This window comes from Bacillus rossius (genome assembly GCF_032445375.1).
Source record: "Bacillus rossius redtenbacheri isolate Brsri chromosome 4 unlocalized genomic scaffold, Brsri_v3 Brsri_v3_scf4_2, whole genome shotgun sequence".
NCBI classification, from domain to species: domain Eukaryota; kingdom Metazoa; phylum Arthropoda; class Insecta; order Phasmatodea; family Bacillidae; genus Bacillus; species Bacillus rossius.
In genome coordinates, this window is record NW_026962011.1 from 10295836 (window position 1) to 10311671 (window position 15836).

General features: G+C 37.3%; 1 protein-coding gene across 1 annotated transcript in view; it reads left to right on the forward strand.

Annotated features, from left to right (window-relative positions):
• Window positions 1-15836, forward strand: part of LOC134542503 (testicular acid phosphatase homolog) — a 70775-nt gene that overhangs the window by 47355 nt on the left and 7584 nt on the right. The window contains exons 2-4 of the mRNA XM_063386852.1: window positions 4257-4352; window positions 9615-9854; window positions 12720-12905. Coding sequence (XP_063242922.1) covers window positions 4257-4352; window positions 9615-9854; window positions 12720-12905 — 522 coding nt within the window. The remainder of the gene's footprint in view (window positions 1-4256; window positions 4353-9614; window positions 9855-12719; window positions 12906-15836) is intronic.

The window sequence follows — 15836 nt, forward strand, 5'->3', positions numbered from 1 at the left end:
ACCCACCCGGCTCTTTGCCACTGTGAGATCCAATGAAGTCCGCTATCCAGCACACAAATATATCAACTTAAAAAAAATATTTATGCTAAATATTTTGCAATAGCAATCTTGTTAATTCATTTTTGAAAATAATATTATAAAAGTGAAAAAAAAAGCTTTGACCTAGCACTTAAAGATGTAGCATTTGCATCATTATGTATGTAGTTGTAAACTTATTGTGAAGAATTACATTTCTTACAATGATCTATACTAATATTATGAAGCTGAAGAGTTTGTTTGTTTGTTTGTTTGAACGCGCTAATCTCAGGAACCACTGGTCCGATTTGAAAAATTATTTCAGTGTTGGATAGTAAATTTATGGAGGAAGGCTATAGGCTATATTATATTATTAATAACATTAGAGATCCTTACTAAAAGTCCAATTTAGAATCAAATGCATTGAAGGGGGTTAGATACAACATGCAGTACACGTACGAAGTGTGTGTTGACAATGCCGCAGGCGCTATTGCCTATTAACATTGTTGCCACGCACTAGATGCCTTATCATTCTTAATTTTCCCATACAAGTAAAAAACACCCGTGTGATATTAACAACGAAGCAATCAGTACCCTCATAAGAGTTCAATTAGTATTTAAATACTTTTTATCACTTTAAATCGCAAACCTAAACTATTGTTTTTTTTACTCTCTCTGTGTTTAATTTGTTTTTTTATTGCCCTTTTTTTTCACGTATATATATTTTACAGACTTGAAACTTCACAGTAATATTCCTTATGTTACGCAGGATGACATTTTCCGAAAATTAGATCTATGGGTGGTTAAAACCAGGCAACAGTGGGTACTTTGTCTGCATGAGAACAGGATTTTGCATTTTTCATGCCTTCTGCGTCTCCATGGCAACGGGCATCGCGCGGCAGTGGCGTACCCACAAGGAGGGGCATGTATAATGAGCGGCGCAAGAGTGATCTGCCTGTAGACTGCCGTAGCGAAGTACGGGTACATCAGTTGTACGTTGTGTGCACGAGTCGGGAGACCATCGGTGCTATTCATTTTCTCTCCGGTACATTATACAGCATTGTAATAATTTTCACTGAATTGTTTTTATTTACCATTGCTATAAATGGGAGATGTGGCTTTTTTTTCTTCCATTAGTATAGCCGTGCAAAGCCAGGTCGGGCAGATAGTAGAGTGAGATAGAGACGGAGAGATAAGTTGAGATAGAGCGAAGGTAAATAACCATAAACTGGCAGAACAACGTCTGTCGGGATCTGAAAGTGATATAAATTAATTTTCACACTTGACATTCAAATTAAGAAGACAATTACTAACTACATCTGATTTCGTAAAAGGTCCCCTTCACCCTATGTTCAGCCCGGGCAACGCCGGGTATTGCAGCTAGTTTAGAATATAATGTTGCATTGTTCTGATCGAAAATAAAATTATGCATAAGAAATTATATGTATGTGTTATTGAAATAACTTTCAAATTTAAGTAATGCATTTTTTAACCAATTATTTAACCACAGATATAAAAGCAAAATTGTAAACTTTTTTTTGTACTTTTTACAAGGAATATCCTTGGAAACCCTGTTGTCAACGATATCACTTGTAAAAAAAACTACAAGGCAGAGTTTTGTAATTTTACAAGTGATATCGTTGGTAACAAGGTTTCCAAGACTATCCTTAAAAAGTACAAACAAAAATTAGACTGAAAGATCTCGAACAGTTTTAGATTTACAAATTCCAAGCAGAAATCATTTAGTGTTAATTTTCATATTGACTCAAAAATCGTTCATATAAGAGAATCAAATGAAACTATATCTTGAGAGATGTAGCTTAAATGTACCCTATCAAATTAATTAGGTAAATTTATAAAAATCCTTAAGAAAGACCTAGTGTAATGAGTGTCGCAATGTCGCGCCGGCCGTGAGAGCTTAGAACCACCGCAGTTCGATACACCCTGCGACGCTCGGGCCGTTCTAGTGAGTCAACTTATTGCGCTAGACTCTTTACAAATATACTGTCTGAAAGCTAAAAGAATACCCAAAAACATTTATGAAGAAACTTTTCACATTGGGCTTTTCATTTTTTGTGGAAAATGGTAATTTTTATCTGGGTGTCAAATATAGGTATATAAAAAAAATTATTTCATAACTTAACTAATTTAAATCTTATATTTAATATTAACACTCTGAATATTTTTAACATTAATTTGTAGCTTGCGTTTCTAGATTATTTTGATATGTTTATGGAGAGTATACGTTTAAAACTGCATAAATGTGAAGCATTTTAATGGACTGCTGAAGTCGCTGCTATCTAAGACTTAACTGCTAGTTTTCAGTGATACGCACAAGGTCTACAGCGGAAACCTTTCAGCATGTTGTTAAGCATAGTCGACTCTACCACTGTGCAGAAATTCAACTGTGGACAAATTTTTCAACGGTTTGTGCCGTATTATGTGTTTGGTTTCCTGGCCTAGTGGCTTGCTAGCCGTTCCTCGGGGCACGAACGCCTCAGAGGAAAGTGTCGACAGTGGAACAAGAGCCGGGACGAGGCAGTGAGAAGAAAACAATGTGTTCCAGGGAAGAGAGCGGAAGTAAGCACCCTCGTCAGCGGAAGAAATCGCCGCAGGGGGTGTCACGCAGGCCCGCCTGCGAGGGGAAACAACAGCACAACGAGCCTGGTTGAAAAGGAAGGAAAGGCTTTTGTTGGGGGCAATTGGTCCTTGCAGACTCTCAAAAATAATGAAGGAAGAGAAAGGAATGTTTGTGGGGATGCTCAAAACTCAACTCTGTGGAGGCTGCTTGTAATTACACATTTGGAAGGGAGTGAATTTTTTTTTTTTACCATATACTATGAAACAGCTGTGTGTTAAATATTGTTTCGAGTTGGGAAAACGGGTTCGTAAGGATAGCCCAATTAATTTTATATAGTTGTATGTGCTGCTAATATTTACATTACTTATTAAATCACCACACTTAATGTTTATTCTCAAGTCACTCAATGTTTGTCGAATTCCGCAGTTCGCACTCCTCACTGGAGCTAGGCTCAACAGTGGTTCGCCCCTTACCTCGCGCCTGTCCTCACAGTCTCGCGCCACTCCGTCGCACTCTCGCGATCCCGTCGCTCCTCGTCGCGCCACTCTCGATGGGGGTCTCTCACCCTCTTCGCCGACGTCGCGCTTCACTTCCCTTCATCGTGTTCTCTCGCGTGTCAGAGTACTGATCCAATCGCACAAGACGTCGAAACCTATAGATACTTGTAGGGCAGCCTGGCGATGACACATCCCGCGCAATGGTATACTCTAAAAATACATAGCAAAGATTCAATAATTTTACATTTTTGTCATGTGATTTAGAAAAACTAATACTATTGGTTAATTTCTACACAAATGTTTCTAAAAAATTTATAGTGATACAGCTTTCGGTCAAAATACACTAATGTAGGTCTACACCTTTTATTACAAAAAGTATGTAATGTGTTAAATTACAGATTTGGATGTATGGATGAAATTACACCTACAAAAAGTGTTAGTAAATCAGTGTCCTGTTTTTTTTTCATAAGTATACTGTACTTGTAGGTACACACATACGTAATTAAAAAAGAGCAAGCAATGTCAGTAAATTTTCAACTACCACGAAACTGCTCTCTCTCTCTCTCTCTCTCTCTCTCTATATATATATATATATATATATATATACAAAAACATAAATTTATATTGACAAAACACCTAATTAAGTTTCATAAGGTTACGAAATTACGAAAGTGGTATTCCCATTTAGTAGTTTGCAAGATGGACGAGAACTTGAACTTGAGATTTTAGATAAACAGCCAAGTATGTGATAAAATTAAAAATCGCTCTAAGCTACGAGAACGTAAAATATCTTTGGAAGTATTACAAATTCACACGATATTTTTTATTGTTAATTTATTCAGCGATGCAGTAAAATTAACTGACAGTTGTGATATACATAAACATGCATGCGTATGTAAAATTTTCATATCACAAAGTAAAAATGACGTATCTACCAAAACATATCAGTTGTGCTTTTACACTTTATATCATATATCGTTACTTGAGCACAAATGTAAAAAAAAAAAAAAAGTGTAAAACTACACTGACGCTGCTGCCACATACATTGAATGTAAAATTACACCTGTTTTTTTTTTTTTTTACAGCGTGGTCTCTCCTCGCCACGTATTCATAGTTATAGCCGTCCGTGGCTGTTAGCGCACGATCAAGTTTCTTTGCCGCAGGTGTTCCGGCACGGAGATCGAACCCCCACGGAGACGTACCCGACGGACCCCTACAAGAACAAGAACTGGCAAGACGGATGGGGCATGCTCACGGCGGTGAGTGTCCAGCTCACGTGCTTTTTTTTATCGACGTTTCACTTTACCACAGCATTGCCGGCGGGGTCAGGCTGTTAATTTCACCGAAGTCAGGTGGGGGTTGTCGCTGCTCCCTTTCACCACTCATCAGTAGGAGCATGTAATTTTCGCGAAATTATTTTCGCGACTGTGCTTCGTGGTTGGTTGAGTTTCTTCCAGGCACATATCTGCGGATCGAACACCAATCACAGCGCAGAAGCAAACGTGTCCTGAATGGCCCGGTCAAATAACACTATGGCTTCTCTCGCAGACGGCCGCCAATTACAAGGACTTAACCGCTGGCACGGGCAATACCTTAATCGCAGTCTAATGAGTGCTCAGATTTTTTTTGGCGAAAAATGCATGGCCCTACACATCAGTCTCTACATGTCGACACCTTATCCAGCCCCAAGCCATAATGTGTTCACTGGTTGCCTCTATACTATACCTGATGAATTGTATGCAAGTACTTAATGGTTATTGAAGAATGAAATCTGGCGTTAATAAACTTCAGTTTATTTATTTTAATGCAATTCAACATCAGGCTAGTTTACAATTTTCTCGTGTTATTACACAGTACAAAAAAAATAATGTTAGTTTGAAACTGAATATTTTAAACCATGCTATAGAACCCCATTAGAGAAACTTAATGAATGAAAAAAATAATGCAAACCCTTCAATAAATAAAATAAGTCAGTTTAAATGTTTAAAAGTTCTTAAAAATTTATAATTGCACAATATCCCGCATCTCATGATTTATCTTTGGTAATTTGGTCTCAGACATTCTGACCTTTGGACCAAATGGTTCGACCTAATAACTATGAGTAGACGTCGGAAAAACACGTGGATTCGTTTCGTGATATTCCAAAATTCAAATAAATATACCTTTGTGCTGCTTCTGCTATTGGTTCAGTGTTAATCTGAATGTCTCTGGTCTAATAAGAGACCCTCGATCAATGAATTATCGAATCACAGGTTGCTCAATTGAGACGCCTCACACGTCAGCAGCCAGTGAACAGGTGACGTTGGCCCAAGTATGCAGACGATCGTGGAGTCGTTCTGACAGCATTTTGGTTTTTGAGCAACTTCTGCCGGGGTTCCACTTAAGCTACTCATTAGCACTGCATACAAGTAAAGAGTTGATGCGAATATTTACTCCAGACGTATGCTGCACGTTAATTGCGTTTCGCAAGTAGCCAGACAATTTTGTTAATTTTAACTAATTGACTCAAATATTACCTAAGAGCCTTCACTCGGTGGAAGTTCATTTTCTGTATTCACATGGCATGCATATAACCTAAAGTTGGCTATTTCATTTAATCGTCATCAACATTATTTACGGGCTTTCTCTGTCAGTTTACCACGATATTGATCTTGCGTTTTATGCTTCGTCTCAGATTTCTTCAACGTATTTACTGCTCGAGAATAACTGCTCGTAAACATCTGATATTTGCTACCTACTCACCAGCAAACGCAAGAGAGCTATCAGAATAAATTGACAGGAAAATACCTTAATTAATAGTATGGCCACATATTTTCTGGGAAAGATTTCCAGACCAGCTATGTGTTAAAAAAAAAATTGTAGCATTGTAAAATCGTGTTCGTGGTTGACGGTTTTTTTCAGGTTCATGTGTACCTACTGTCAGCACAACAATCAAAGCCATCCCGTGCGGAAGCAAACGCGTCCTGAATGGTCCGGCCAAACAGGGCGATGGCTTCTCCTTTAGATGACCGAAAATTTTAAAAGAAAAATCGCTAGTTAAGGCAAATATCATTGCAGTCTAACGAACGAACAGTTTTTTTTCGCGAAAAATACCTGCCCCAATTTAATGTTAATGATAAGAAAAAGAAATAACCAACTCGTATCTGGAATAATCAAAACAAAATGTAACATGGCACGTGTGAACGAGCCTTAAGACAAATTTTGGGCATACACTAATAGTCATATACATATATATTCATATATATATGTATATATATATGAATATATATATGTGTGTGTGTGTGTGTGTATCCTATGTATAATGAGTCTGAATTTGGCCGACAAACTTAGCTGCAGGTTCATCACGACAAAATAAGTTGAAAACATCGAAACTACTTATTGTCTTAAGTGCTTCCCAGGCTGTATAGCAGTAGCGGATCCAGAGGGGGGGGGGGGGCTAAGGGGCTCAAGCCCCCTCCAAAAGCATCTGGGTCCACTATTGTTTTAGTGTATGCCTTGATAAAGCCTAGCCTCAGCTGGGTCAAGCCCCTCCCAAACCAAAATCCTGGATCCGCCACTGCTGTATAGCCTACTTCTTTGAAGTTGGGGTTGAACAAATTTTTTATTGTACACTAGCTAATGTCTGCAATGCCTCTTTAATTATTTTTTTGAAGTTCGTACACACATACAAAACATCTCTATCGATTCTCTCTTTATCCCTCTGTAACTATGTATCTATAAATCTCTTAATATATATATATATATATATATATTTTACTCTCCATATCACTCGATCTCTCTATATCTCACTATATATCCATATCTCTCTATACCTGTAGGCATATGTATCTTCTTATCTCTCTATATATATATAACTATAGCTCTATAAGTATTTATATCTCTATATCTCCAACAATTTATTTTTATCTCTCTGTATATCTATATCCTCAAAGTAAAAATTCATATTTCTCTTAATCTATATATTTATATATATTTATTTATATCTCTCTATCCCTATACCACTCTGTATATCTATCAATATATCTATATATCTCTTTATCACTCTATACTCTCTATCTCTCTCGACTCGTACGCCAATATTATTATTCGGATTACAGAAAAGAGGAACTGACATAAAATACGTACTGGTAATTATAAGACACTATTCGTACGCTACCTTAATTTTTGCTTTAAGGTTTGGTTTTTATCGTAATCTAATCTGAACAGTGACCTTCCTCGTGTTTTAGACCCCTCTAGGGATCAATTGACTTAAACGGCAAATTGAACTTTTGATACGTAATTTGCATAACAAAACTTTCATTATTGAAAAATCAAGTTTTAAAATTTAAGACATCTTAGCATATTAATTTGTTTGTTAAGTGTCTGTATTTTGTTTTGATGTGGTAATTAAGTCAACGATCTTTTGTCTCGGCCAATGAGAGGCCATGTTACTTAAGATAAGCGTCATTACTGTAATGAAGAAAAAGTCTTGGAATAACGACGGCGTTGGCTAGACAGCCTGGGTTTCAATCCCCTTAAAAATCTGAAATATCTACGAGCTAATTAGATCATCCTATTACTAGGATGTTTTCAATCGTCGTTTGAAACATAATTACATGTTATTTAAATAGGGCACGTCCTATATGACGTGTAATTAGGAGTGAATTACCGTGAGTAAATCTGACTCATGATGCTATCCTGAATGAACTGTATTTCCGCATTAACGTAATTTTAATATTGCCTACGGCAAACATTGAATTTTGAACTGAACACAGTAAAGCCCTACTGAGATAAACATTTGTTAAAGCCAATTACAATTCTGATCTACACTTTAATTAGTTCTAACCCAGAGGTAAAATGAGACAGAGCTCTCATGATGCTCTACCACAATTACACACTGAATTCAGCCGAGGTACGCTAAATTAAATTGAATTACGAAGATAATAAACATTATTTTTTTCACACCAAAATTCGATTCTAGATTGAGAGCAACAGACATAATTAATTTGAACTTATGAACTTTTGTTGTGTTTTATCATGTGTGCAACATACCTCCTGTTATTTAAGAAAACATAATAGTATACCACTGGTCCAACCAATAATTATCTATAATTTTCCTGATTAAAGAGTATTTGTTTAATCCTATGTTACCCTGTTATTATTTTACAGTGCATATGTTTGCTTTCTTAATGACCTTAATTTACATGTTGTCAATCTCATGCCAATTCTAGATTTGAAGTGTGAAATTATTTCCTTTTTCTCTTATGTATCACACTACACTAGTCCTATTCTAGTAAAGAAGTTAAGTTGTACATAAGGGTGGCGCCCAGATACAAATATAAAATAACCAAAGAGTCTATACTCGACAGTGTATTAATATTCATAGTAATTAATATCCAGAGAGAACTACTGTTAATATTTATATTTAATATTATTATTTCTGACAACAGTAGAGTACAGAAGAGTAGTTCAGAGTAACTTTATATACCCACTACACTTCTTTTCACTCCCTTTTTTACATTTTCCTTCTGCATAGCAAAACAGTTTTTGGTTATAATTAAGTTCAACCCTTATTTATTGATGTTGGTATTATGTTTGTTTAGCAATATTTACTACATGGACATCTTTACAATTCTTCCTAGCGAGTTCTTTTCAAGCTATTAAACAAATGTATAGCATATTGGCCTTTATACAGCTACAATTTGTTTTGCTACCCAAAATTTCTAAACAATTGACTTCAGCTTCACAATAGACAACCGCTCCATAGACTAATACCTCCATGTTTTCAAAGGTCAAGCGTGCAAAATTTCATAGAGAACGAACGATGAGTTATCAATTCAATGAGTTATCAATGCAATGTTGAAATTTTATCAAGAATAATTAAATTCAGCTTTAAGTATTGGTTTTATCATAATCTCACTTAGACAGTGACCTTCCTTGTGTTTTGAAGGTCAAATGTGATAAGTTTCAACTCAATCGGATGAACCACGCGCGAACGCATAGAAGACGAACACACACACATTCATTTTTATGTATAACATAATGGAGAAAGTATTTAAGATAGAACACTGGGCGTTTGGATTATGTTTAATTGAATGAAGTGCTTCAAACACCGCGAATTTTGTCACTGCAGCAAAATTATTTCATTAAAATAATTGGGGGGCAGTAACACACCACAAAAATATGCGTAAAATAAAAGTAGGAACACACAATTATTTCAATGAAATAATTTTGCTACAGCGACAAAACTCGCGATTATTGTAAAACTTTGTTCAATTAAACAAAATTTAGACGTTCAGTGCTATGTACTAAATACTTTATTATTTGCAGTAAAAGTGTTGTTCAATCCCGACTTCAAAGACGAATACCAGCCCTGGGAAGCACTTAAGACCACAGGTCGTATATTTGTTTTCAACTTATTTTGATGAACCAGCAGCCTAATTCAGATTCATCCTGTGTATATGGATACACGTATCGGTTGTTGCCTTCTGCTCGCCAACAGAGCTGTGAGGAAATGGCACTGTTGTGACCGCTGCCGGCAGGAGGGCAAGCGGCAGATGTACACTCTGGGCAAGTACCTGCGGCAGCGCTACGACACGTTCGTGAGCCGCCTGTACTCGCCGGGGGAGACGTGGATGGAGAGCAGCGCCAACGACCGCTGCCTGATGAGCGCGCAGGTGTTGCTGGCGGGGCTGTACCCGCCCACCGGCCACCAGGTGTGGAACGACGAGCTGCCGTGGCAGCCCATCCCGGTGCACTCCACGCCGCGCGCCCTCGACAAGGTGACTGCACTGCTCGACTGCGCATCTCACACAGTGATTTTCCCACTAGATGTCGATTAAAAACCCCTAAAGTTTGAGAGCTAAAATTATTTTCTATTGAACCTCGTTTTTCACTTTCAATATAGATTATGCGTGTTTACATGTCCTTATTTGTCTGCACAAACAGAGCGTAATAATTTTGAAAAATACCTTTTAGTATCTACAACTTTATATATGTACGAATTTAATTTCGGTTTAAAGAATACAAGTTTACTAACCTTGAAGTTCCGGATCGGTCTCCCAACATTTCATATTCATTCCTTGGCACCACAGAAAATCATAAATGACTTACTTTGCAATCCAATAAAACTCGCGAGTAGACAACAAACTAACGGACACAACCTCAACGTGACAACTGACGTGAAAACGTCGGAACAGTAAAAGCTGTAAAAGTGAAAACGTAATTCGTTGCTCTTGACCAGCAAGTTGTTGTTGGCCGTAGTGCTAAATTCAGCCACCAGCGCCACTTGAGTTGTTCTATATTCACTTTTTTTTTTCAAGATATACACTTTAATTTCACGCCCTCAAAAAAATTTCTTAAATAACGTATGTACTCGCTAAAAAAAAAAAAAAAAATCTCCCTAAAGAATCCCCCTAAATAAATGTACCCCCTTAAAAAAACCTTTACATCTTGTTTCCCCCTTAAATTGGGGGGGGGGGGGGGGGAGGAACACCCAAATTGGCATCCCTGATCTCACACGAGCTCCACTGCGGTGCAGTACAGTATACAGTAGGTCGTGCGCACGAGATTCCACCGCCAGGTTTTCCAACCTACTCATTCACATTCTCGCATAGGAAGGTCGTTGTTACGGACGCATGGCGCAGCAGACAATGAGAGTAGAGTAGGAAGCCATTATGGCGGGATTAGAGAACTATGTATATTTATCAGCCATATTGTAGCAAAAAATGTCGAGGTAATACAATGAATGCTCAGGTGTAATTCCTACTTTTAAAATGAATCAACGCTATTACTTATAAGTCACTCGAAAAATTTGTAAATAAAAAAAATGTGCCGTGGTTAGAATTGTTAACTAAAATAAATTATATAACACTTATTTACTTATATGTTGAAAAACTATGCTTACAAATTGTTTGTCAGATGTCACGGGATAATCATTTGGATGTTAATTTAGGTACTTGGATACAAGATGTCAATTTCGCACAAGTTATGTGCACAGTCGTGCGTATGGCCTGCTATGCACTCGCTTATTATTATTTTTTTTAAATTTGGAACCTACCCTAAGGCCCGTTCTACAATGGCACGGAAACGGAGACGGATATCCCGGAACATTTCACTATCGCATCTGCTGCTTCCACAATGCATGGAAACTAACAAACGGCAACCAATGCTGTTCCCGGTTCCCGTTTAACGTTTCAAAATGTAAACAGAATATATCGGGCATTTGATAGAGCTTACTTTTGCCTTTCAAAATAAATAATATTGACCGCCCACAAATTTCACAAGTTAACTAAATATCCAAAACTTAGCTGCGTACACATTTACAAAGCATGAAATAGTAAACAAAAACAATCGAATAACAATTATTTTGGCGCTCAATATTTACTGCGCTCTGGTGACTACTTTAGAAATCAGTAGATTCGGGCATCGGGCATCGGGCATCGGGCATCGGGCATCGGGCATCGCAATTGTAGACAAGGCTGTTTTCCGCACGACAATGTGACGTCATTCACATTAGGATAAGGACACGGACCGGCTACAGGTTCGAACTGTTGAACACAGGTTTTTACGCACGTCTAAGGGACTTAAAGCGGTGACCATAGTAGGTTTAGAATTTTTCGTACTAAATACGTCCGTGAAAACACCCTTTTAATACTTCTTAATTGCCCAAGAAATGCATGTTAAAGACGAAACCATGAAACGTAACCTTTATACACAAGCACACTGGCTCTTAAATTCTACTCGTAATAACATTAAAGAAATCTTTAGTGGTTTCTAAATGGTGCGTTAACAACCGGAGCTCTGCAATGGCGGTCACCTGAACAGTTTATTTGACGCCACGAGTTATTCTTGTCAATGTGTTTCTCATCAAATACTCTTGTAGCCTCGACAAAGCCATATTTTATTAGTGACGACATAATCTAACAAAACATTACAAAGCTGTCCAAATCTTCACAATTAATTGTGTAATTTTTACAGGCAGGGTAAAAAAAATTAAAAGTTTTCTCCAATTATCTTAAACCATATAATATAGTAGCCAGTAGCGTTAAATTTAAACACAAAAAAAATTCATTATTACGTCAAAAAAATGTTAAAATTGTATCTTGGGCAGCTAAGTGTGTATGCGTTATGTAATTTTTTTTTAAAGGTAAGACAATCAAATATTCCAAGTTTAACAGTGTTTAACTTAAATATAAAATAATAGATACTGTTACTGTCATTTGCAACGTTTATATTACTAAAAACAACACTTCTTTGATAAGCTAGTATGGAGGTGTTACAGGGATCATTTTCCTGTTGTACCATTTCGAACTGCATTATTATGCATTTGCCACATATTTCCTTAAATTTTTTGAATGGTTGGAATAATTCCGACATCTGAATATTTTGTGTGTTCAATATGTGTAGGTGCTTTATTCTGTCGGGATGCTCTAAATAAATTGACCTAACACTCTATTAAAATCCTGTTCTGCGTTTCATGTTTGAAATGATTTCAGTACGTTTAAGTTGTCCATTGGTCGATTCACATAACATTTCATTAGCAATTTTTAATCTCTTTTTTGCTATCGTAAAGTTTTCTGGGCTTAAGATACCTAAACCTCGAGCATAAATATATATATTTTTTTTTTTTTTGTTGTAATTTTCAGTTGATAGTAATGAAGAAGCCGTGCCCCAGATACGAGTGGGAGAAGACTAAAGCCTACCAGACGCGAGAGATCAAGCAAATCGATGAAGAAAACGCAGATCTGTACTCGTATCTGACGCAGAATACGGGGAAAAACATCAGCACTATACTTGATGTGGAACTGTTATTCAACACCCTTGAAATTGAGGTAAGAACTTGCCGCCCTTCTCACTACGTTAATCTTTAAGGTTGCGCCGTTAGGCATAACAGTTAAATTGTAAATTGTTTTGTATCAAGCATGAAACGTTAATGCTTTGAGTGCAAAGTATAGTTTTAATTTAATATGCGGTGATGGTGGGAATTGGAATTAAAATAAATAATGTGAAAGTTCTGGCAAACTTCTATAAGGCATGATTGAAGGTAATATATAGAATTAAACTGTTTATAACAAAATTTTAAAACCTTCTGAGATTATAATTTTGTTATAAAGTAAAAAAAAATGTTTTGGGTAACTGAAATAATGGTAAAACTTTTTTTTTTACTGCCATTGTTTTGTTAAGAGAAAGTAAGATGGTATACTAGTTAAGTGTTGACATGTGTACTTCATAATTGTTACTTGAAAATAATAAAATATTTATTATAGTTGACCTCTCCTCAAGGAACCTAAAATCCATTACCGTCATCACTGTCACTCTTCTGTCATATTTTCGTTGGCGCTTGTAACTTGGACGAATATTCTTTACACTTAATAATTTTTGCATCTTTTTTCACGTGTAATGAAATTTATTAACCTATACAATCGTATGAGAAGTTTACTATACAAAGTGATGCTTTTCTATACTGATACATTAGACTTTTTACTACACTAATTTAGGGGAGATAGCAGGAAATTCAGCATTAAATTGAACAAGTTAATAGCTTCCATCAACCGTTAAGACGTTACCAAAACTTTTGCGTGCCTTCCTCCCTTCACCCTAATAAAATACGGTTGGCTCTGCCATGGATTACGTACACCCTTCATTCATTGCCTGAATCATGACCAACACTTATGTGATGGTTCATTTGGAAACGATATCAACACGTTATCAGAAAAATCAACATTTTCTTTAATGATCTCACAGTTATTAATGTCAGTTGTGCTTGTTTTTTAATCACGGCCCTTATTCACATGGATGTATCTATCTGTATTCGTTTATATACTGTATTCTATTTGAGTAGCAGCGTGGCATATCAGATCTTATACCAAGATTTCCCTCTTGCGGGCTGAGCGGCCTGAAGTGCCGTACCATGAGTGAAAGGTCATCGTTTGATTCCCTGCAGCATCCTTGCAAAATGTTTAGGTTCAGTATTGATTGTTGCCTACCTTACAGCCGCCAACTATTATTCTCGTTTCTAAATAAAATAACTCAACCCTGGAAGTGCCAACACAGTGTTCCAAAATTTTAATCCTACTACAACGCTGTCACTTCTTTTTTACATCTTGTTTTGCGGTGTGAGGAAACTATTTTCTGCAAGGAAACCTACAGTGGACACCCTGTAGAAGCAGTGTTAAGATGGGCCAAGGTATAGCCGAGGGAGTGGCTGCAGTTCGCACGCCGCCCACACGTCTCGTCGGCGGGAATGTGCTGGTCCGCGCTTCTGCGCGGCCGCTCTGCCGCTGTCCAGGGCGGTCGCAGCAGGTTCTCTAGAGATAGTCGCCTCTCACCACGGACAGTGTACAGCATGATCTATGGGTGTTCGTGACGAGGTTCCGGTGGCTGGGAGCCTATGTAGGATGAGTCTGAATTCAACCGACAAGCTTCATCACGAGTAAATAAGTTGAAAACATCTATACGACTTGTGGTCTAAAGTGCGCCCCTAAAGGTTTTGAAGTTGGGGGCTGAACAACATTTTTGATGTGTAACATCGCAGATTTCGGTTCGGAAGTAATTTTCGTGAAAGTGGCGGACTTCAAGATACATAAATGTGTAACAACCACGGTGTTGCAATCTGTGTCGAATGGCGTGTACCAAAGTTCACAAATACAAAAGAAAACCGTATAGTATTAAAAGTTTAATGAATTTAAACAGTATGTGCAGTGTTTTAAAAAAATTCTGTGTAGAAAATCAGGTCCAAAACTGGAGTTTTTCCAAGTCTTTTTTGCTTTTATCGGGACCATTTCATTGTGCAGTTTAAAATTTGGTCTGCAAATCGAATGATTCGATAGTCGACGTAGCTGCTCCGGCAAGGAATTCTAGCGGTGGGTGCGGAAAATAGTGTAAATTGCGTCCAGAAATGTAGTTTAAAACACAATTTGCTTACGTTTATCACGATCGGCTTTATTGTAAAGAATCATACGTTATATTTCGTGTCCCAGTTTCGTAGAATAAGTGTATTTGCAACATGAGAACACATAGATTTGCTCGTTATCGAGGTTAGATGTTTCACATCTCTAGCGAGTACTGAAAGACTGTAGGAAAATTCGCGGAGGTTGTAGATCTTCGTTCAATTATATAGTAAATAATTCAGGCGCTCAGTGTCATATCTTAAATACTTTCTCTATTATCTCATTATTAAAACCCTAACACTGTCTGACATGAAACGCACAGCCTGAACCGGTGGACCTTGAGATATGAAATTCGGAAAATTCTTTGAGTACCCTAGGGGTGCGCCAGAAATGACTATTTCAAATTGATCCCTAAAGGGGTGGAAAGGGGTATTAAGTGAAATACCACTCACTGGTTCACTCATCACGAATTCTCTGGAACTATAAGACCCACAGACTTGAAATTTGGCACGTATATTCATTTTGCTGCATAGGCATCAGCTAAGAAAGGATTTTACGAAAATCGACTCCCAAGGAGGGTTGCGAGGGCGTTAAAGATCAAAATTTCCAGTCTTTCAAGTTTATGCCCTACAGACTTGACCTGATGTGTAAGCCCGGGCGGCGCCGGGTATTCCGGCTAGTTTATAATAAAGATGTTGTTCAGCTCTAACGTAAAATACATCTAGGTATCAGCCCTTGTGAATCATCTAAGACCATAAACTGTATAGATGTTTTCAACTTACTTTCTCGTGATTAAGTTTGTCGGTCGAATTCAGAATCACTCTGTATACAGCGACACGTCCCTTATAACTCTTGGGTATGTACAAAGTACCA